The 23,043-nt window shown below is 50.4% G+C and overlaps 2 protein-coding genes across 2 annotated transcripts in view; one reads left to right on the plus strand and one right to left on the minus strand.

Annotated features, from left to right (window-relative positions):
* RAB6B (RAB6B, member RAS oncogene family) overlaps positions 1-16,642 on the plus strand; it is a 57,886-nt gene extending 41,244 nt beyond the window's left edge. Inside the window, exons 3-8 of the mRNA XM_007110249.4 lie at positions 5,969-6,022; positions 6,208-6,313; positions 7,609-7,720; positions 8,991-9,084; positions 11,856-11,922; positions 13,507-16,642. Of these exons, the coding sequence (XP_007110311.1) occupies positions 5,969-6,022; positions 6,208-6,313; positions 7,609-7,720; positions 8,991-9,084; positions 11,856-11,922; positions 13,507-13,571 (498 nt within the window). The 3' untranslated portion in view covers positions 13,572-16,642. The remainder of the gene's footprint in view (positions 1-5,968; positions 6,023-6,207; positions 6,314-7,608; positions 7,721-8,990; positions 9,085-11,855; positions 11,923-13,506) is intronic.
* Positions 16,643-19,774: 3,132 nt separating this feature from the next.
* The window catches only part of SRPRB (SRP receptor subunit beta), a 36,674-nt gene continuing 33,405 nt past the window's right edge, over positions 19,775-23,043 (minus strand). The window contains exon 8 of the mRNA XM_055086902.1: positions 19,775-20,327. Within this exon, the coding sequence (XP_054942877.1) occupies positions 20,114-20,327 (214 nt within the window). The 3' untranslated portion in view covers positions 19,775-20,113. The remainder of the gene's footprint in view (positions 20,328-23,043) is intronic.

Raw genomic sequence — 23,043 nt, forward strand, 5'->3', positions numbered from 1 at the left:
CCGAAGTGCGTATACAGAGGACCGACTATAAGTTATGCACGGGTTTTCCACTGTGTGGATGGTTGGCACCCCTAACCCACATGTTGCTCAGGGATCAACTTTACTCAGTCTTCTTAGCAGAAACGTATAAATACTAAAGAGCATAACTCATGGCACAGGTTATCAGGATTAAGTTAAGTAATGCATATAAAGTTCTTACCTGGCACATGATAAGCACTCAGATGTTTAGTCATTGTTACTGTAGTTATCATTGTTGTTATATTAGCAGGTAAAAGCAAGGAATTGAAGTGGTTTGTACTTGATATTGTTAAGTAGCTTTGAGGCCATCTTCTGAGAGTGAGTCTTGCTGAGGATGAAGCAGGGACAAAACAGGAGGATGTTAGGAATTGTTACTGATGTGGATGGAAACAGGAGGTGGTCAAGGACAAGTCACATGTTTTTATATATCACAGACTTACCATTTCTGGTGCTCCTATAATCCTTCTTTAAAGATCCAAACTTCCTTCTGTAAAATATCCCTTCAGCCCTAAAGCGTTTCCTGTAATGAGGGCTCACGGGTGACAAATGATCACAGTTTTCCCTTATCTGAAAATGTTTTTGTTTTGCCCTCAGTGTTGAAGGAAATTTTCACTGGCTTTAGAATTCTAGGCTGACATGATGGGGATGATGGTGTTTGTTTCTTTTAGAATTTTAAAGATGTTGCTCCATTGTCTTCTGTTCTCAGTTGTTTCTGAACGGAAATCAACCATCATTCCTGTCATTGTTTCCTAGTATGTATTGTGTCTTTCTGTTTCCTAGCTGCTGTTAAGGTTTTCTCTTTATCTTTAGTTTTCAGCAATTTGACTATGACTTCTGTGGGTGTGGTTTCCTTTGTATCCTGTTTTAGGTTCGCTGAGCTTCAGGAAGCTGTGGGTTGATGTTTCTAACCAAATTGAGAAAATATCTGACCATTAGTTTTTGTTAGTTTGTTTTTACTCTTTCTGAAACCCCAACTACATGTATATCAGGTCTTTATATTGCCCTAGAAGTTCTTGAAGTTCTGTTCATTTTTATTCTGTCTTAAAAATCTGTGCTTCAGTTTGAACAATTTCTTTTGGACTGTCTTCAAGTTTACTGCCCTTTCCTCTGAAGTGTCCTGGCTGCTGTTATTCAAATCCTAGGCATTTTTATTTCAGGTATTGTGTTTTTTTGTGTTAAGATTTCTGGGTTTTGTTTTAGTCTCCATATATCTCTTGAAATTCACCCATCTTATTCATCTTTTTCCTTTATATTTTTAACACAGTTATAATAATTATTTTAAAGTTCTTGTCTGCTAATCCAACATCTGAGTCATCTGGGTATCTGTTTCTATTGAGTTTTTTTCCATTAATTATGGCTTAAATTTCCTGCCTCTTCATGTCTAATCCTTTTTTATTGTGTAGTGGACATTGTGAATAATAAGTTGTAGAGATTCGTAGATTCTGTTACCTTCCTCTGAAGAGTGTTGAGTTTTATTTCAATGGGGAATTAAATTATGGGCAACTAATCTTTTTTTATTGGAAGAGTTTACTTACCATGGTTTTTTTTTTGTTCTTTGTTTTTTTGTTTTAGTAGATCTTTATTGGAGTATAATTGCTTCACAATACTGTGTTAGTTTCTGTTGTACACCAAAGTGAATCAGCCATATGCATACATATGTCCCCATATCCCCTCCCTCTTGAGCCTCCCTCCCATCCTCCCTATCCCACCTTCACTTTGCCCCAGCTTCCCCTCCCACCCCGTGTCCTCAAGTCCATTCTCTATGTCTACATCTTTATTCCTGCCCTGCAACTAGGTTCATCAGTACCATTTGTGTTGTTTTTTTTTTTTCAGATTCCATATATATGCGTTAAAATATGGTATTTGTTTTTCTCTTTCTGACTTACCTCACTCTGTATGACAGACTCTAGGTCCATCCACCTCACTACAGATAACTCAATTTCGTTTCTTTCTATGGCTGAGTAATATTCCATTGTATATATGTGTCACATCTTCTGGGCGGAAGACCTAAATAAGCATTTCACCAAGGAAGACATACAGATGACCAAGAGGCATATGAAAAGATGCTCAACATCACTAATTATTAGAGAAATGCAAATCAGAACTGCAGTGAGTATCACCTCACACCGGTCAGAATGGCTGTTATCAAAAAATCTAGAAACAATAAATGCTGGAGAGGGTGTGGTGAAAAAGGAACCCTCCTGCACTTTTGGTGGGAATGTAAATTGATACAGCCACTGTGGAAAACAGTATGGAGGTTCCTTAAAAAACTAAAAATAGAACCATATGACCCAGCAATCCCACTACTGGGCATATACCCTGAGAAAACCATAATTCAAAAAGAGACATGTACCACAGTGTTCATTGCAGCACTATTTACAATATCCAGGACATGGAACCTACTTACCATGTTTAAAGTTTGTTAAGATAGGTCTCTTTTGGTTTTTTCCTTAGTCCTCTGATATAACCCTTACTCCTGAGATGATGTCCTTTTTCCCAAAGCTGGCCCTTCTGGGGTTCTCATGAAATGCCTGAGGTGTTTACCAAGTCCTTCTAACTTGGTGGGACTAGGAAACTACCTCAGGGGAAAAACTGGTTAAGCATAGGATCTCACTTCGTTTTCTTCCCTTCCTTTAGAGATTATAACCCCTCCATTTTCTGCCTGTTTTTGGTCACTTTTCAGTGATTGCAAATTGTAATTTGTTACATTTGTGCAGAGTTTATAATAGTTATCTGTGGGTGGGTTAGTTTGATACAAACTACTTAGCAATTATTGGAAGCGAAACTTAGGGAGATTTTTTTTTTTTTTTTTTTTTTTTTTTTGTGGTACGCGGGCCTCTCACTGTTGTGGCCTCTCCCGTTGCGGAGCACAGGCTCCGGACGCGCAGGCTCAGCGGCCATGGCTCACGGGCCCAGCTGCTCCGCGGCATGTGGGATCCTCCCGGATCGGGGCACGAACCCGCGTCCCCTGCATCGGCAGGCGGACTCTCAACCACTGCGCCACCAGGGAAGCCCAGGGAGATGTTTTTGAGCAGAGCTGATGCCTCAGCCACATCCAAGGACAGTGCCTGTGCTTTGGCACCAGTGTGTGCAGCTGTGGGAAGGTCTTTTGTGGCTCAACGGCCTGGCTGGGTGGGAAGTGTGGCCAGAACAGGTCTGAGAGACTGGGCACTGAAGGAACCAGGTGTTTCTCTGATGTAGAAGAAGCATGAAAGTGGAAATAGAGGTGGGAGAGAGCTGGAGAGATAGGAAGTTGGTCCTTTCAGCCTTACTTTCATCATTACCACTGATCTGCTATTGTGAGGGGTAATAAAGTATGTGAGTGTTCAGCAAATGGTGTTGATGATTATGGAGGCCACTGGGTTGAGCTTTACCAGAGCTTGATCCACAAGGCACAATCCTTGTCATGTCATCTGGTGACTTCTCTGTCCTCCTTGGAAGCACACGTGAGGCGAGACGGGGTTGTCGTTGTTACATAATTATGAGGAACATCACTGTCACCATCCATGCTGCCTACCCTTGAGGGGTATGTTTCTCCGTGCTTCTTTGCTCTATTAGTTAGGATAGAGCTAGGCCGTATTAAAAGAAACTGCAAATAACAGTGGCTTAAGCGAAATAGAAGTCCAGTTCTCTGTCACACAGCAGTCTGGGCGTAAGAGTGTAAGGCTGCTGAGGGGGCTCTACAGGCAGGAACTCAGGCTTCCTCTGTCTGGTTCATCTGTCACCACTACTCTGTCACCTTCATCTGGATGGGCCAATATGACTTATTATCACCTGTCTTTATCCCAAACAGTGGAAAAGGGAAAGGGGCAGCTGTGGGTACAAAGCCTCTCCCCATGAAGGACCCATCCCAGAAGATGCAAATGTCACCTTCACATCCCACTGACCAGAGAACTTAGCCACCCAGCTACAAAGGAAGCTGGGAAATACAGTCTTTATTTGGGGCAGCCATGAGTTCATCTATACGTTTGGAGTCCTAATACTATAGAAAGGGAGACTCCATGTTGGCGGACAGCTAGCAGTCCCTGCTACCAATCCTGAGGTCATACAGCTGGTTTTTTAGCTCAAGGGTCACTTGACAGAAGGAGCTTGGCAGTGCCTGGGGAGCCCACTGAGCACTGAAGTTGAGAGATGTCTGCCTGCTCTGTACATTTCTCCGTGACAGCAGACAAGGATCATTGCTCTAACAGATACCAATAAGTGGAGGTAGCGTGACTGTTCAGGAACAAGGCTCAGTCCACAAGCCGCTCGTCAATTCCAGACTTATTCCCCAGTGGCTACACCATGCCGGAAAGATGTGCAAAGATGGGGTTGAAAGAGCCCAAGTGATGCCAGGATTTTACACTGATCCTCCCGCAGCTCTGCCTCTGATTGGCAAAGTCACGCTAGGTGTGTGCTTTAACTTTCCAGGTCTCCGGAGTAGGGGATTGAGTTGTGTCTAAGGTGTTTGCTTAGCACGCGTGTTGTAGAATTGTATGATTCCTTGACACTCCCTATCTTTGCAGTAAAGCAAGCTTCCGGGAGGACGCAGCCACCTTAACTCCTTTGTGGAATGGGTGAAGGTGGGAGTGTACATGCACCTGCTTGCAGTCAGCCGGGGGGCCTGCAGACATGGGTTTTTCTATTTCCTTGGGCTTCCTTGGTTGTGGTTTTTGTAGTCAGAAGTTACCGCACAATTTTCATTTCAATGAAGCTTATTTTTCAACCCTATTTTTCTTTCAAAATGCTTTATTTATGCTTCTAGAACTATTATATGTTCATTGTAGAAAATAGAGAAAGGTATAATGAAAGAAGCCAAAAAAAAAAAAAAAAAAAGCACCCACAGTGTCAGTACTCAGACACCAGCACTGTTAAGGCCTAAGTGTAGTCCCTTCACGTCAACGTCTAAGAAAATATGAAAAATACTTGTATCTCTACTTCAGTTAATCGAGTTGGGATCACACTATACGTGATGTTTTGTAACCTGCTTTCTTTCACCTGATGACCATTTCCCGAAATCCTTAAATATTTTTCAAGGACGTGATTTTTAATGGCTGCCAAGGTTTCTAATCATTTGGATGAACCACCGTGTCCTTAACCAGTGCCCTGACATTCAGGCTGTGTCGCAGTCTCCATTATTATTAATTACATTGCAGTGACAGTTTCACGCTGACAGCATCTTGCTCCCGTCACAAACACTGGGTGCAGGTTCGGCCCAGAGAGGTTGGAGGCCTGCCCCAAGCCACACAGCAAGTGAGTGGTGGGTCCCAGCCATCCGGCCCAACTGCGTCTCCTAGTGCCAGGACAGAGGAGGCACAGGCGTGACCTAGACAGTTGGCTTCCAGTGTGTCGGTCTGGGTAGAGAAGAGCCAGTGGGTTTCGCAATGAGATGCTGCCGTGGGTGGCTGTGATGCCCCTGGGGAAAGCCAGCTGCTCTCTGCCCACCCCCGCGGCAAGCCGCCCTGCGCCCGCTCCACCTCCTGGGCAGTGGTGATCCCCCGCCAGGCGCTCGAGTTCCAGGGCTGAGGAGAAAAGCTTTGGGAGCCTCGAGTGGAGGCTGGGAGGGAAGGAGGCAGGCGGGGCCGGCAGGCTGGGCCAGGGAGACCACCTTGCTGCTGGTCCTCCAGGCGCCCCCCTTAGCGGGGCAGGAGATACGCGTTCCAGTGGCCCTGCTGCTGTGGAAGCCGCCTCACCTGCTCTCTCCTCTCCTTTCCAAAGCACTTTTCTCTTCCTCTAAAAAGTATCCCTCCCTAAAAACCTATCCTCATCCTTGTTTAGCTCAAACTCACTGCCTCTGAGAGGGGCAAGAGGGTTCACTGTTGAGCTGGGAATGGGGCAGCAGATCAGAACCCACCTAAGGCTCGGCGTGGGTGACCCCTTTTGCTGGCTGTGTCCCCACCTGGGTGACTCAGCTTTTGCCCCTTTGCCTGAGACCTTTTGCGTTTGACCGTTCTGTGCTTTTCTCTAACAGGCAACCATTGGGATTGACTTCTTGTCAAAAACCATGTACTTGGAGGATCGTACGGTGAGTGCCTGCCTTGAGACCTGGGAGGACGGGCAGGGCTCCTTGGGACCTGTCACCTGGGGCCCGTGCTGGGCACCGCTGAGAGCCTGTGCCTGGCCAGCGTCCCAGAGCCGGGCCCTCCCTCAGCCCCCACTCCCACCACGAGGACCTCACTGCCCCCTGAGCCTCCTCCCTCCCTGTGACAGGTGCGGCTGCAGCTCTGGGACACAGCCGGCCAGGAGAGGTTCCGCAGCCTGATCCCCAGCTACATCCGGGACTCCACGGTGGCCGTGGTGGTGTACGACATCACAAGTGAGTGTGGGGGGGCCTGGGTGCTGGGCGGGGGGCAGCTCGCAGGGGCTCCGGGGCCCGGGTGCGGCCCCAGCCAGGCTGCAGAGGTGTGTGTGTGTGTGTGTGTGTGTGTGTGTGTGTGTGTGTGTGTGTGTGTGTGTGTGTGTGTGTGTGTGAAGATGGGACAAGACGCTGGTCCCCAGACCACCCCTGACCTGGCAGCCGTGGTTTTGTCAGCAGCATCCCAGTTCCTTACCGGGTTCCCTGGGAGGCGAGGCCCAGCGGATCCAGGAGGGCCTTGGGTGGCCTGCACTTCTCACACACTGTGGCTTTTCTGGCCAAATCAGCTGTTCTCAAGAGCGACGCACAGCCCTGAGGGAGGCTCGTGGGGCTGGGGTGAGGGGTAGGGCCCGGAGCAGAGCCCCACTGCCCAGGCAGGTGTCAGGGCACGCACCTGGCAAGCCCTTGGGCTTGCAGCCGTGGGCGTGGTGGGAGGATGCCCCAGCCGGCTGCCTCTGGCTCTGACCGCAGGCTCCCTGCGCACCTGAGAGCAGCTGGGAGCTGGGCCCTGAGGAGGCCTGGGCTCCCGCAGCCTGATGCCGAACAGGAGGGAGATCAGGCTGCCAGAAGCCCAGGTTTCCAGGAAAGGGAGCCTCCGCTCCCCTTGGGCCTGCGGGCCGCTGAGTGCTGGGCGTCGCCCTGTGACTGCTCTTCTGTGAGGCCTGTCACAGCTTCTGACTGAGGAGGGGGCTGCCCTGAAATGCCTGGCTTCTCTGGCTTTCATCTGCTCCTGGGGCCGCCTTCCCCCTCCCCTTACTTTCGGGGCCTGAGGGTGCTCTTCAGAAACCCCTCTGAGCTCCTGTCAGTGGGAGGCTGCTCGGCAGGGCCCTCCTGCCCTGGGAGCTGCTGCGGTCCCACGCACACACTGTCACACTGTTTCCAAGCTCAGCCAAGTCTACTGCACCCATTTCTCCCTTTGCCGTGAGCCTCCAAAGTCAGGTCCGACTCTCGGGTGGGCCCTAGGACCACGAGTAGGAAGTCATGACCCAGCGGCCTTCCAGATGCTGTGACTTCTCTCCCCAGAGGGTGGCTCAGCATATGGGGGGCCTTCGGGGACCCCGGGCACAGCTCCACAGACACGTGTGGGCGTCCTCGGGAGGACCCAGGCCCACTGGACTGTGCTCCCGCCCCGCCCAGGTGTCTGAGGGTGCACACTCCCCTCCCTCCTGCTCCTGGTCTTGCTCCCTTCCCACCCTCCCCCTCTCCTGCCAGGGCTGGCACTCACACCCCTTTTTATCTGCACTTTCCACCTCCAGATCTCAACTCCTTCCAACAGACCTCTAAGTGGATCGATGATGTCAGAACAGAGAGGGGCAGCGACGTCATCATCATGCTGGTGGGCAACAAGACGGACCTGGCCGACAAGAGGTAGGTGCCGGGGGCTGCAGGCCGGACCCCCTCCATGCCTCTGCAGCTCCTCCTGGACAGGGAGTGCTGGGATTTGTGAGTGAGCTACCCCCTGCCCAGCACCCTGTCTGACCTGTCCCCCTGCATATGGGAAGGACCCCCCTTGGGGCACCGGAGGCTTTGAAAGCACCTGGTAGACGCCTACCCACAGGTGTGTCATGTCTGAAGCCCCACCTTCCAGGCTGGCAGGGGCAGGGCAGGCCTCCACGCGTGGCCTGAGTGGAGCCATATGCGCCCGCTGGCCCAGCAGTGCATGGTCTGGGCCCGGCCTCAGTGCAGACACAGACACAGCAGCCCTCGGGCTCCCACCGGCCCCGTCCCTGTGAAATGCCTGTGCTGATGTGGGTGTGGGTGTGAAGGGCCTGGTCCTTCTCTGTGTCTGGGTGTGACGCTCTCCCTGAAGAGGCTGCTCCACACCATCCTCCAGGCACAGGGCTGAGCCCGGCGCCCTTCCCTGCACTGGTCCACTCATCTCGTGGGGCAGACAGAGCAACGAGTCATGGACTGAGGGCTTCCTGAGATGTACTCTGACCGTTTAGGGAATAATCTGAATTAGAGGCTGCTTTATTTGAACCTTGTCCTTGAAGTGAAGAAAAGGGAGTTCAAAGCCCAGCTCCTTTGCAGTAGGTGACCTTGGGGCCGTTACTTTTTTTTTGTTTTGTTTTGTTTTTTTGTTTTCTGCGGTAGATGGGCCTCTCACTGCTGTGGCCTCTCCCGTTGCGGAGCACGGGCTCCGGACGCGCAGGCCCGGCGTCCACGGCTCACGGGCCCGGCCGCCCCGCGGCATGCGGGATCCTCCCGGACCGGGGCACGAACCCGCGTCCCCTGCATCGGCAGGCGGACTCTCGACCACTGCGCCACCAGGGAAGCCTGGGGCCATTACTTTTAACCTCAGTGTTCTCATTTGGAAAATGGGGCTGATGGTACCACCCAGAGAGGCAGTCTGTGGCTGGCAGTGCTTTACGAATGTTGGCTCTGGCCGTGGTGACACTGGGAAAGGGACAGCAGCCACCTCCCTCAGGGCCTGCTCCCAACCTGGACGGAGCTGCCAAGGAGTAGGGAGGGGCTGGTGTCCTGCTGTGCCCTGTGCCCCCTGCGCCCTGAGGGAGCCCTGGGGTCCAGCCCTGACCTCAGGGCTGACTGAGGGGCCCCCATCATCTGAGCCTGCTCCCTCCACCCCCACCAGGGGCTACTTCCCTACTGAACTGGTCCCCTCTCGCCTCCCCTCCAGGCAGATAACCATCGAGGAGGGGGAGCAGCGCGCCAAAGAACTGAGCGTTATGTTCATCGAGACCAGCGCGAAGACCGGCTACAACGTGAAGCAGGTGGGGTCCGCCGCCTCTGGCCAAGGGGCTAGTGACTAGGTGGGGCCGTCAACCCACCGGATGGCGAGCTGTAGCCTCCAGAGCTCCACTGCTTGCCCTCAGGGTATCGGGGCTATGGGATCAGCCACCAACTTCAAGGAGGCCGAGAGAAGTGGCATTCCCCTGCTTCTTACCTCGCGTGGGGCGGGCGTGCAGAAGAGTCTATCCAATCAGAATTTGGGGGCTCCTGCCTTGTGCTTGGCGAGTGCTCAGGGCTGTGGCGGTCCAGGCAGGCTTGGAGAAAAGCGCCCACCCACGGAGCGGTCCGAGCTCGCAGTGCGGGGAGGCCTGGGTGTCAGAAGCCTCAGAGGAGCCGTAGAGGGGCTGGGGTTAGGGCTGAGCCTGGGAGCAGGGGGCTTCTCCTGGGTCCACAGACCCCCCAGGGGGTCCACGGATGGAATGCAGCAGGTCAGTGGATTTAGGTGGGAAACAAGTGTCTCTGCGCTAACCTCTGACGGGTCTCCAGCATTTCCTGTAGCTGTGAGCTTAGGCAACGCAGCTCTGTATGTTAGGAGCACCTGTGGCTTTATCACGATAGAGGTCACAGCCGCTTCCTTATCACCTTATGGCGCTGTCGCAGGTCTCTTGAACTTGTTCCCACCTCAGTATCTCAGGGGCTGTCAGACCCCCTGCCGACTTCTGCTCTTTAACAGGTTCCCGAGGAAGCACAGGCGCTGCTAGTCACAAGTCTGTATCTTTAAAGATTTTAGAAGTTTGTTTCAATACTAAATGGTTTCCTTTACATAAAACTTCTATATAATTCATTTCACACACTTAAAAGGAGCCCATAGGCTTCGCCAGCCTGCCAAAGGAATCTTTGGTTCAAAAAAGGTGAGGAACCCCTGTCTGCAGGGAACAGAGGACTCAGAGAGGTGATGAAGAGCAGGGGCAGCCTGGGCCAGGGGACCGGCATGGGCACAGGTGTCGCTGGAGGGGTGTCGGGGCCTGGATGGGGGTCACTTCTGCCCTGCCGCCCCCAGCAGTGTCCAGGGGCACTAGACAAGCTGCCACTGCAGCAGCCGGCCTCACGCAGTGAAGGTTTACCCCGCCTGGGCAGTGCCTTGCCGGCGGGAGGTGGCAGAGGAGCAGGAAGGGACAGAATGGGAGGCCCCGAGGTCCCAGGACTCAGTGCCCCCACCCCAGTTGGAGGGTCATCCACATGGCTCTCTTCCCTCCCATCCCCTTCCCAGCCTCCTTCGGAGTAAGGCCAGGGTGGCCGTGGTGTCACCTGGAGGAGGGAGCTACCTGTCTCTGGAGGCCTGCAGGAGACACTGGCTGCTGTTCTGCGCGGCCCTGATGGAAAGGCTTGGGGGGCAGGGAAGCAGAGGGCAGCAGCCCCGAGGGCAGGTAGCCCCTGCCCCCGTGGTCAGGGAGATGCCGACGCCCCCCTTTCCAGACTGCTCTGGAAGCCAGGCGATGGTCTGAGCCGGAGTTGTATAGGGTCAGTTCTAACCCTGTGTGGTGGAGAGGCATCTCCATGCAGTGCAGCCTCCTGGACTCTGAACGTGAGCATATCTGCTCTCAGAAGCCCCCATGTGACCCCAGGAGCTTCCGTCTAATCGGCAGCTTGGCCACTGGCAGAGGCTGTGACCGTTTTGACAGCCAGGCAGGCAGTGCAGGGCTGCCCGGGGCAAGGCCTCGAGGCAAGGCCTGGGGAGTGACTGGGCCCTCTGCACGCTCTCCCACTTCTGCCTGCCACGCTCGGAGCCCCTCTGCAGCCCACCCACAGGGTCCATACCATGCAGAGCCCACCAGCGGCTTCCCCGCCCGGCCCCTTACGGCCTTTGGTCCTGTCACCCAGCCTGGATGCTCCCACATGGCTGGGCTTTGGGGTGAGACCTTGAATAAGACTCACCCTGTCTTCAGAGAGCTCAGGCAGTGGAGAAGTTTTAAGCCCAGAGCTCACCTAGTTCCTGCAGTTGGTGTTTGTAGAGAGATGGGAGAGCATTCAGGATCTCTGGTGCCTTGTATTTCTGCCTTGTACTTGCTGTCACCCGCTAGGTTCCACGCACGCACACACACACACACACAACCACATGCACACAGTTCTCATGTACACTTTACAGACTTACACGCACAGAAACCCCACATGTGTACATGTACACACCATACACACTCACTCCCCCCGCCCCACAGATGCCTCACAGCCACACCACACCACCCATACTCCTCTACACACAATATGCACATTGATTGCACTCACCCACACCCAAGCAAACCCACAATGTCACATTCACACTCCTGTGTCCTTATTCCCTCCGAAAAAATGTCTCTCCACTGTGACTGTGTGGCCCTGATTCCCAGCTGCCCCGATGCCCGTGGACTCGCAGGGCTCCCTGAGGAGAGGGTCATTGTTTCAAGGGCAGGTCAAAAGTCCCTTCCCCACACCAGGTCCCTACATGGGCAGCGGGCCAGAAGCTTGTCTCCCAGGACCTAGATTGTTTTCTGCACTGGGGTAGGCCCCTGCCATCACCATGACCCACACTCAGCCCCTCATGACCCTGTGGCCAGCCTGCCTGGGTGAGAGGCCTGCCGGGGCCCAACACCATGAGGGGTGCTGGGGGCACAGGTGGGAGAAGTTAGGTGCAGCCCCTGCTGTCCAGGGTGCAGTCAGTGGGACAGAAAGAGAGTAGAGCCCGAGGTCAGGGTGAGAAGAGGCAGAGAGAGGGTGGAGACAACGGGAGCAGGAGGGGAAGGATGGGGGCTCATGCTGCATCTCCCCCTCTCCCCAGCTCTTCCGACGTGTGGCCTCGGCTCTGCCTGGAATGGAGAATGTCCAGGAGAAAAGCAAAGAAGGCAGTATCCTTTTCCTTTGACAAGTGAGTGAAAGATGTGCTGCAGAAGCCATTTATTCATTGATTTATCCACGTGGTATGTTAGAACAGTGGACAGAGCCTTGCCAGGTCTCCAGGCCAGCCTTCCTGGCAGATAGCTGTTCTGTGGGGCCTCCTCTGTACAGGGATGAGGCTGAACTCCAAGGTCCTTAAGACCACATCCAGTTCGAACCACCTAAGCTTCCAAAACAGTGTGGGAATGCCAGAGGGATGTGTGTGGAGTGACAGAGTGGGGAGTGAGAAACAGTAAGTGCCCTTCTTTCCAGTGAACACAGATTTGTATTTCATGGGGACAAGTAGAGTCTCCATTTCTGTGCACTCAGACATGATTTCAGCATGGCCCAACCTCCTCTACGCGAGACGACTCCCCCACCAGGTGTCTCCTCCCCTGCCTGCCCCCTGCACAGCCCGGGCCTCCCCACTGCTCTGGGGGCAGGGTCTGCACACCACTCACACCGTCCACCCCAGAACTCAGGCCACACCCAAAAGCTGAAACTGAGGCTCGGAGAGGTGGTCTGATTTGCCCAGTGGGAAGGAAGGCAGTTGTTCATGGTCTGTTTACTAGTTCATTCATAGTCTGCCATGTTATAAAAAATGTGTGTTTATGTATATATACGCTACGTACACACAAAACAAGATAAAAATGTACGTACGAAAATTGGGGTTTAGGGAAAATCAGGAAAAGTCATGGACAAAGTCATACTCAGAATATGCCACGGCCAGGTGGCCAAAAAGTGGTAAGGAGGGAAAGTGGTAAGTGGTCTTTAGGGGAAGCATGGCTTTTTATAGTACTTAACTCCTGAAGAACCTCTCCCATCGTCCTCACCTAGGGGCCACAAAACCCCCCTAGGGCATGGGCAGCAGGTCCCACAGCAGGGCTGCTTCTCCCGGCCCCACAGGACGGGCGATTCTGTGCAGTGCTGTGGCCAGGCCCGGCCTGACTGGGACTTCAGCCTGGTGACGTGGCAGAGGGAACAGCCTGGCTGCACGCTCTGCACCCGCGCCTCCGGCGGTTCCGCTCGGTGCTCCTCCGGCCCCCAGTCCCCACGGCGCCCATGGAGAGGGCTGCAGAGGGGCTCTGCTGCCCCCTCCCCCAGGGATGTGGGTTCTCACAGCGGCAGCCTCAGGGTCTAAGCGACCCGTTCTGACGGGAGCTTGAGGGGTCGGGGTTGCTCTGCCCACCTGGGCAAGGCCCGTGCTGGGCACTTTGGGGTGGGGCTGATAGGTAACAAGGCCGAGGCTGAGGCTGGTCACCGGGAAGCCTTCTAAGAAAGGGTCTGTCGGGCCTGTGTTTAGATGATGGTCCCACAGCCCAGGACAAGTTTTACTTCTCGTGGATACTGGTGAGGGCATGTGGAAGGGTCGGGGAAGAGGTGGAAGGGGGGGAGCTGGTGACCCTGCATCCTTCCCACCCAAAGAAAAGAGCAAGTTCCTGGGTGTTTGCTGAGGGACAGAGGGGCTGCGCGGGGCAACTTAGGGGGCACCGGGGCAGGAGCGGGGGTGAGAGCTCCTCCGAGAGAGTCATCTTCCTTAGCCCCGCCCCCTGCAGTGATCGACATCAAGCTGGACAAACCCCAGGAGCCTCCGGCCAGCGAGGGTGGCTGCTCCTGCTAATGCAGCCTGACCGGCAGGCTTCCTTTGACACTACTCGCTTGTTGTGTTGCTTCCTATTGGTTAGCTTCCTAAGGGGGGTGGGAGATGAGCTTATCCAGATGGGAGGATTTTTCTTTTCTCTCTGTCTCTAGGAGTCGGGTGGGATGGGGAGGGAGGCTGGGCATCAGGGATCACGTCACTCTTAACAGCTGTTACTTAAACAACTATTTTTTGGTTTGGTTGTAATATATTGTACTTTATTAAGATTGCCAAAAACTGTTAAAATTAAAAAAAAATTTAAACCATGTGTATACAACTTTTTGCCAGATAAAAATGTAGTCATTTTTATTTGAGAGATGTGCTTTTTTGTTTTTGTATATTTGTAAACTTACAGAGAACCTTTTCCACACACCTCCTCCTTCCTGTCCTCTTTGAACGGTTCATCACCTCTGCTCTCCTCCCACCCCCAGGCCAATAAATTTAAACAATTACCTGGGCGATTTAATTAGGTTCCAATCCCCGGGCTGTCTGGCCCAGACCAACCAGCGTCCACCAAACAGGCCCTACCTGGTTAAATCAAACACTGATTGAATGAAACAGCCTCTGAAGAGGCAGCTCTGACTCTGTCCTTCTTCCATGGCCAGAGTGGGGCATCAGCCATGGCCCTGAGCTGAAATTAAGGCCTTGTGAACTGCACGGGGCCCAGCCGCAGGCCCAGTGGAATTATTTCTGCCCCTTTCCCCTCCCTGAAAAGCCTCGAGAGGGCACTCGCCACAGGCAACCTTCCGTTCTCTGTGGTCCGCCTAGTGATTGGCAGAACAAGAGGTCATGGGAAGGAAGGAAGGATGGGGTGCTGTTGGCAACTGTGGGCTGGTTTATAGACGGGGGGCACCATGTGTAGTTCTGAATATGTTTTAGCCAACCTGTCCAGTGATAGCACACACATCTGGGTTGCAGGGAAGGGAAGGGCAAATGGAATCTCAGCGTGCGCCTCCTGAAGCCCTCCTCCTTGGATGCCAGGAAAGCTGGCGCCTGTGTCACACAGTATTGGCCCGTCTGTGATTGGGGAAGGGAGGGTCTGCAGCACTGCCACCTGGAAGATGCATGTTTGCCAATCCTTGGTTGCTAATACCGTTGATGCTGTTCTGCAAAAGCTGACTTCCTGACATGTTTCTGCACTCTGCCAGAGTGCAGTTGAAATCTTTGTGCAAAGACCTTTGCAGATATTGTAGCAGCACTCTGCTTGCCTGAGGGTAGGTCTGAAGTGGGGTCCCCAGAAGGCTTCCCAGAGAGAGACGTCCTTGCCATGTTTGACTCATTTCTGAGAGGACTTAGACCTGAGGACCTATCTATCTGTAAAACCTCTGAAGAGAACTCTCTCTTTCACTAAGTAATGTAGCCTGCTTGGCCAGCATTCCAAATAGACCCAGACTCACCGCCCCTGAGCCTGCACAAAGCCAGGCAGTGGGCAGCCACTCTGGCCAAAATCGGTAAGCCCTGCCCTCCAAGCTGGCATCGGCTCTTCCTCCAGGCCGCTGTTGGGGTTGTCATAGATGAGCGAAATGACCATAGGGGTGTGGTAGGGGGTAAATTCCTCCATAAAGTAGGGCTCTGACAAGTTATTGCAATGAATTTGGAACTTCTCAGAAACTGATCCAAACTGGCAGCCCGTAAGTGCAGCAGGACCTGGCAGGACTCATTGATAAGTTGTCCAGTGGGTCTGTCACACACTCAGCGAAGGAGACTGCGTGTCAGAGCTGATCTTTAGAGAGGAGTGTATCTTCGGGTGAAGAAAAGAGGAAGCAGGATTCCCACTGAGCTCCTCTTGCAGAAGGCATAGACCAATGTACGCACGTAATTCCAGTGTCAAGTGTTGAATTTTTATATGTGTGTACATAATTATATAGAGAGATAGACTTGTGTATACACCTTCCACACACACATTCTCACAGAGATTCATGTGCTCAATGTATATTCTTGTTCTTCCTCCTCTCAAGTTGGAACTTGCATTGTGATAACAGTTTTGGAAATTCAAAAGTACTGCAATGTGTTGAAATAAGAAATACTTAATATTGTCCCAAAACTTGTGATTGTCTTGCCATCAATAAAATACTGCATAGATGTGTTAACTACAGGCAAAACTAGCCCCTGGGAATATGCGCACTGTTTCTGTCTGTACTTGTATGCACAGGTGTGCATGCCCACGTGGGCCCGTAGCCCCGCCATGGCACACCCCCAAGTGGTGCTGGTTGGAAGAGTGCTTACTTACCTCGTGAGAATTCATAGGAGTCCAGGTGACAGCACCCGGCTTGGCTGGCAGTGAGGGCCATTGCTTGTGGCCCCTGGGACAGCCCCATTTGCAGGGATCTCTTTGGGTCTCAGTGAATGAATGGATGGTGGATTTTTATGCTCTTGGTACTAAGAGTACTTTTTCTTAAAACATTCTTGTAAAAAAAGGTAGAAACTCAGTCCCCTTCTCATGTGCACACATATCCAAGGCACCACTTTTTTTCCATCACAGCCTAGAAGACTAGTAAGAGACGCAGTAGATACAATGTGGCTTCATGTGGCGTCGGTGAGCCCTCCTTTTCCAGTGCATACACAACATCCTCTCTCCTGAGCCCGGGCTCTCCCAGCCCCGTGGGCCTCTGCAGGCGAGGGCGGTTGCCTCCCCTCACCCATCTTGGTGATGCCACACCGTTCCATGGGGACCCTCCTCGGGCCTCATCTCCACCCCTCATTCCTGGGTCTGTCAGGGCAGCCAGACCTCCAGCACAGAAGGGTGTTGGCTCCTTGGCTCCCGTTTTGGGCAGGTGCCATCACTGTCCTCTTGCTTGTAGCTAGGATCTTGTCTCAGAGTTAAGGTTCAATAATGAAGTGATCAGGTTCCCTTGAAGAAAATATCATGAAATTCCTCAGCATACGCAGTGAGAGTATCCCATCGTTGCCGAATCCAGGCAAAGGGGAGGAATCCTTTTAGGAAATGATCTCAGTTTAGCCAGTGGTTCAGTCTCTCTCCCCACAGAGCAGCCCTGACCTGGGAGTAGAGCAGGGTCATCTTCTGTAGCCCTCTTTTTTACTTTGAGGAATCTTAAAGAAAAGCTGTCAGTAAAGCTCCTGTTTTGTGGGCATCTGAAAAGTTGAGCATACGGTGGGAAAAGCAGGAAGCGTATTTATGAATGCACACATGTGCCAGAGTGAAAGTGTGGCGCCAGCATCTTGAGTGCTAGAACTGCAGCTGTGTGGTCCAAGGTGAGCAAGTGCTGACTCAGTCAGAGGCCTCCCTGCCGTCATTGTCACTACTCTCTTCCTGTCAGCATCCTCAATCGGTCTGGAATGTCCCAGGTTCAAGGAGCAATGGCCAGATCAGTTCAAGTGTCTCAGGCAACAGAAACAAGGGTTGTATGGTGGTAGCTAAGGGTGCAGAACACATCTTGAGTGCAATGTCTCTGTCTTCCTGGTGGCCAGTCAGTGCTGGGAGCCCCTACCCTCAAGTACCAGGTGTGACAGTAATGGCACCGCTGGCTTCGGTGTCCCGCAGGCAGAGCAGCCTCATTCCTTCACGTGGCGGAAGGCGGGTGAGGATGTCAGGATGTGAGAACAGGTAGCCGAGGGCTGTGATTGATGTCTGAGCCACAAAAGGGCAGCTGAGCTGAAGCGTCTGTGCATTAACCCGTGCGCACTAGTTTCCTAACTACCTCTCCCCCAAGAATGTGAGGCATTGTCCCCTGGCTACAGCTGATCGAGGCGGAGAGCTCAGAACCCTTCCTATGCCAAGGCAGGAAAACCAAGCCCGAGAAGGGTGACTTGTTTACGGTCACCCAGTAAGCCAGAAGCAGTCAGAACCAAGGTGTTTCCACTCTTCATCCATTGCTGACCTGTGTGTAACAAATGTGACGGGGCACTGGCACACAGGGCTGCTGGGCATGCGTGCTCCTCAGGCCATCTCTACTGTGGTTCGGATGTAAGTCTGTCCAGTGTAGCTGAGTGAGGCAGGAAAGAACTCACGTACATTTCAGGCTCCTCCATTGCAAAGAAGGGCCAGTCCCCAAGTCCACTCTGATTGTCAGACCAGGGCACCCTTTGGACTTTTTGTTTGAAATGGACTGTTTCAGTGTTCCAAAACCTTGAGCCCTCAGTGTGTAAACTCCCTGGACACCAGACCCCCCACCTCCCTGTGTGGCTGATACTCCGGGCAGGGCGCGGTTTATCCTTGCAGTGGGATTCAGACCTTCCTTCCAGTGCGAAGCCTCCATACATCGACGGCCAGCCTGTATCACGTGTGTGTCACCTTCCCCCTCGCCCATCCCCATAAAAGTGATTGGCCGTGAGGAGCACAGAGGGTGGCATTTCCATCTCTCACTGGCTCAGCAGATTTAAATGGCCACATTGACTTTACATAAAACTGTGTAAAATGTGGAAGACTCAGCATGTTGATCAAACAATAAACTGTCCTAATTCTCAACACAAAGGCTCTTATCTAATGTTTCTAAGTGGTGCGGTCATATATGGGTGGGGGTGGGGGGGTGGGGCGTGGTGTGGAAAAACAGATCTCTTCAAGTGCATTCTCCACGAAGACCCTCCTCTCATGTCTTGGTGGTGTGTTCACCATCCAAAGCCCTTTGCTTCTCCCTTCTGTTCACCTGGGCTTTCCAACAATTCAGAAGGGGGAAAAGGCAGGACGCACTAATAAGATTAAATCCACACTCACTTCCATAATCTCCATTCTGCCTAAAGGCTGATGGAAACTCCAGGCAGAACTGAGACTCAGGGCTGTGTGATACCTCCTGTCATCCCTGCTTTCCACTCGCCATGGCTGAGGGATAGTACTCTTAACGGAAGCATCAAGCCATTGATGTTTATTCAGGTGAGCATTACCTTTGATTATGTGACCATATCACATTCCTTTTGGGCTTCCGGTTCATTGATCGTACCCACTTCCTTAAATTACTACTTGGCTAATAAGGAAAGGGCAAGAAAGAGTCCAAAAGACAGTAATAACATTAGCAGTAAGAACCCTGCCACGGTCATACTCTTAACATCTTCTCCACGAGAGCCTGGGTTTATTTCATACTCCAGCAGCAAGGTGTGTGATGCAGGGTGTGCGGGCGGGGGAGGAGGGGCCCTGGGGTCCCCTCACTCGGAGCCAGAGTGACACACAGGCAGAGGCCTGGGCCATAGTGTATGTACATGGGGGCCACACTCACTGGGACGTCATCAGCTCCATGCTTTTCTCCTTTGCCTCTCCCCATCCCTGAAGACTGGGTTAGGCGCCCCACTGCACACTCCCGGAGCGCCCTGCGCCTCTCCTGTTACTGCACTTCCCGCACTGCTCTGCGGTTAGTGTCTCACTTATCCACAGCCACCCTTGTCTCCTTTGAGGCTTTAGTTGGCTTGTCCCTGAGTGTGTGAGGTAGGGATTGAAGAGTTTGTTCTTATGTACACTGCAATCATTAGGCCCTGGAAACTTGGAGTTGGGCCTGAATCCTAAAACGTGCTCCCATTTGTACCTACTCTACCACTCTATTTAAATGCTTTAAGCTAGACAGGCTGTTTTGTTTACCAAGAAATGTATTAATCACTTACAAAATCCATTAAAAAAGCCATATATTTAAGAAGACAGCAAAGAACAACACTTTGAAAACGCCATTTTTTTTAAAACCATCAGTGAATATGCACTTTAAAAATCTACAGAGAACTTTTTTAATTTTGTATTTGTTCCACAGCATTCAAGCTGACAGTACAAAATAGGAGCTCATCAAACAACACATGAAGATAGCCCAGGAGCATTCATGCATCCAGAAAAACAGAATAGCTTCTAAATCTCCATATATTCCCCAGTTAAGGGAAACCACTAGAATGTACATTTCTAGTGTACATTTTAGTGGCATTTGGGGATTTAGCACTTATAATTCTATCACCTGGGGACGACTCCTAGGGTTCACAACATGTTTTTGAAACCTAAGTGCTATGAGGCTGGAGTGTGGACAAGTCACTGAGCTGATGAAGAACAGACCACTGTCAACACAGTCCTGCTGTTTTCAACCTTCCTTCGCATGTCAGAGACCATATTGTAATTGCACCTACAAATCTGAAAATTCACAGAGGACTAGATGATGTACTGCCCATGAATGTCAAAGGCAATTGGAAATCACCCAGTTCCATACACAGATAAGTTTGTTTCCAGGAAAAAGAGACCAAAGCACAGAAGCAGAGGACAAGAAAACATTTTAGATGATATTATATTCTCATGATAATATCCTCTCTACGTGAGGTCGACTTGATAGACCTTGACCTTACATCAAGCATATGCTAAAGGGAACTCACACACACTTTGAAAAGGGAAGACATGAATCAAATAAAACTAACGAGCTTGAAAGCCATAAGGGAGAACTGAACTTAAAAACTTCCACACTGGTTTCAACAATAATTTGTTTCCAGAACAAGGAAAAGTTCCTAACTATATTTGTACCCCTTCTTTATCAACTCCAGACTACCACATCCTTTTCCAAAACCATCAGTCACACACATACACATTCGCCTCTTGTGTTTGGATCTGGCCCTCAGGCGATTTTAGCCAGCCACTTCTCCAAGTCCTGGATGTCAGCAGAGCCAGCGTCCCCTCTTCCGCCCTTGGCACTGCACTCCAGGAACTCCACTTTGAGGGGCAACTGTGAGAATTCAAATTCTTTGCCCTTCTTTCCCAGCTGAGCAGTGGCAATGCTAGAACTGTCCAGTATGCTGGGGGCAGCAGAACGGGTGACTCGTAAAGTATTGCTGTGAGACAAAAGGAAAATGAGTCAGGAAGCAAAAAGAGCTTAATTTTTATATAACAATTAAAGGCCTTTAGGAAGTCATATTAATTCCTAAATATTTCAGCACTCATTTAAATACTTCATCATAAAACTGTCAATTATGCTATTAGGATTGTTGAATATTTGCATTTGTAGGTCACTCTCTTGGACAGACAGGATACGGATCCAACCTAACATGGCCAGATGACAGGAGGTCAGTAATGAACCAAGGTCACACCAACCTTCTTCCAGTTCAGTGCCCCCTTCTACTAGGATTTCCTGCATGATGCCATTTTAAGATATAAGTATATCTTTTTTATAAGTAATACTTTTATATAAGTATTATAAAACCTTTCTGAAAAGTTTCTGAAAGTGAAGTGTGGGTAGACAGGGTATTTATATTTACCTTGAGTCTATCTGGATACAGAGCTTAGAAATCCACAAACTGCAGACTCTCATATCCAGTTTGGGTACAATTACTATTCTCCAATCTCTTTAACCACTAACACTTTCCCAATTTAAGTCACTTAACTGCCACCTGCTGGCTCTAATAAGAATTGCAAAAGCAAGGCTCATTTGTCTACTTCTCTCCCCCTTTCTGCTGTCCAGAAGCAGAGGAATACAAGCTGACAATCTGCTTTCTTACAAAATAAAGCACTTCTTGGTGTTGTAAGATTTCATGAAAACTAGTGAAGAATCCACAGGAAAACTAAATACCTTGCTTAGAAAGACACACATAGATGGAAAATGTATTTTAAAAACAAATAATTAATACAGGGAAAAGCATTTGGGGAGGAGCACATAGGGCCTTCTAAGCAAGGTGGTGGGTCCATGGGTATTCACCTTACTATTCTTTAAACTCAATATATGTGTCACATATACTCTTTTACATGTAATATATTTTACAATTTAAATAAAACTCAAAAGGAAAAGAAGACAAACATTATATTCAGCTCTTGCCATAAGGCCATGTAAACATAGTAAATCTTGTGATTCAGAAGACTATGAAACGCTTCAAAGCTGATAAGGCCTAATTCTCATAAACACAGGATTAAACTAAATTTAGACTCCTAATTTAACTGATATTAACCTTTATAACTTTTTTTTTTTTTTATGGCTGTGTGGGGTTCGTTGCTACACATGGGCTTTCTTTAGTTGCGGTGAGTGGGGACAGCTCTTCGTTGTGGTGCACAGGCTTCTCATTGCGGTGGCTTCTTTTGTCACAGAGCATGGGCTCTAGGCACACGGGCTCAGTAGTTGTGGCTCGTGGGCTCTAGAGTGCAGGCTCAGTAGTTGTGGCACAGGGGTTAGTTGCTCTGCGGCACGTGGGATCTTCCCGGACCAGGGCTCGAACCCGTGTTTCCTGCATTGGCAGGCAGATTCTTAACCACTGCACCACCAGGGAAGCCCCCTTTATAACTTTTTAACGTTTTATTTCACTGCCGTATAATACAGCATTTCTTTCTGTATTGTTTTTCTACGGCCCTTTAGAGTGAAAAACAAATGGACTAAGGAAAACGTATTTTAAACATGGGAAGACTTGGACTATGCTGTTTAAAAAAATGGATATACAAATATTATGACTGTTTTTGTCCAAAAGATAATTCTCAACAATTGCAACAGAAATTTTAGAAAAACAAATCAGCTAATTCCAATTTTATTAGCTTAATGACCAGCAATATGCAGTCTCAAAAGAGTGAACATCAAGAATAGGAGAAAAGGTGATGAACATGCAATTTCAGAAAGGACAGAAACCACTGAGAGTGACACCAGCAAGATGGCAGAATGGGAGTTTTCAGCTCAAGTCCTCTCACAGAAACATCAATTTGAGTAACCATCCACACAGAAGAATACCTTCATGAGAGGTAAGAAATCCAGGTTAGAGATTACAGCACCTGGGTATAACATAGAAATAAGAAAAGATGCATTGAAGAGGGTAGAAAGGACAGTTCCACATTACCCACATTACTGCTCCTGCAAGCCTGAACAATGCAGCATGGAGAGATATGATTCACACGGGGGAAGAAGAGTGAAGTGAGCACCTACTGTGTCATGGAAGCTAGCTCCTGGCCAGCTCCAGTAGACAGATTCAGTTTCCAGGCCAGCTTCCATGGACCCAGGCAGTAGGCCCACCCACCCACAAACCCAGAAGCAAGGTCAACTTGCCTAGGGACTTCAGCAGCAAGCCCACCCAGAATCTCTGGCTGGACTGACTAGAGAAGTGCTTTCTCTGACAAAGTTAGTCTATAAAGACTAGAAGGAATGATTACTTTTTCAAATGTGCAGACACCAAAATAAGGACACAAGGATCATGAAAAATCAGGAAAACATCACACCACCAAAGGAAGAAGATAAAGCACCAATAACTGACCCTAAAGAAATGGAGATCTACAAAGTGCCTGGCAAAGAATTCAGAATAATCATCTGAAAGTCCCATAAGCTACAAAATAACACAGAAAACTCAACAAAATGAGGGAAAGAATAAGTGAACAAAATCAGAAAGTCAAGAAAGATATAGAAACCATGAAAAACAAAAATTCTGGAACTGAAGAACACGATGACTGCATGTGAAAAATTCAACAGCAGACTCAATCAAGCAGAACAAAGAATCAGAGAGCCTGAACACAGGTAACTTGAAATTACTCTGTGAGAAAAACAAAAGGAAAAAGCAAAAAAGAGCGAAGAAAGTCTTATGGGAC

Source organism: Physeter macrocephalus, chromosome 1 (genome assembly GCF_002837175.3).
Source record: "Physeter macrocephalus isolate SW-GA chromosome 1, ASM283717v5, whole genome shotgun sequence".
In the NCBI taxonomy this organism is placed as follows: domain Eukaryota; kingdom Metazoa; phylum Chordata; class Mammalia; order Artiodactyla; family Physeteridae; genus Physeter; species Physeter macrocephalus.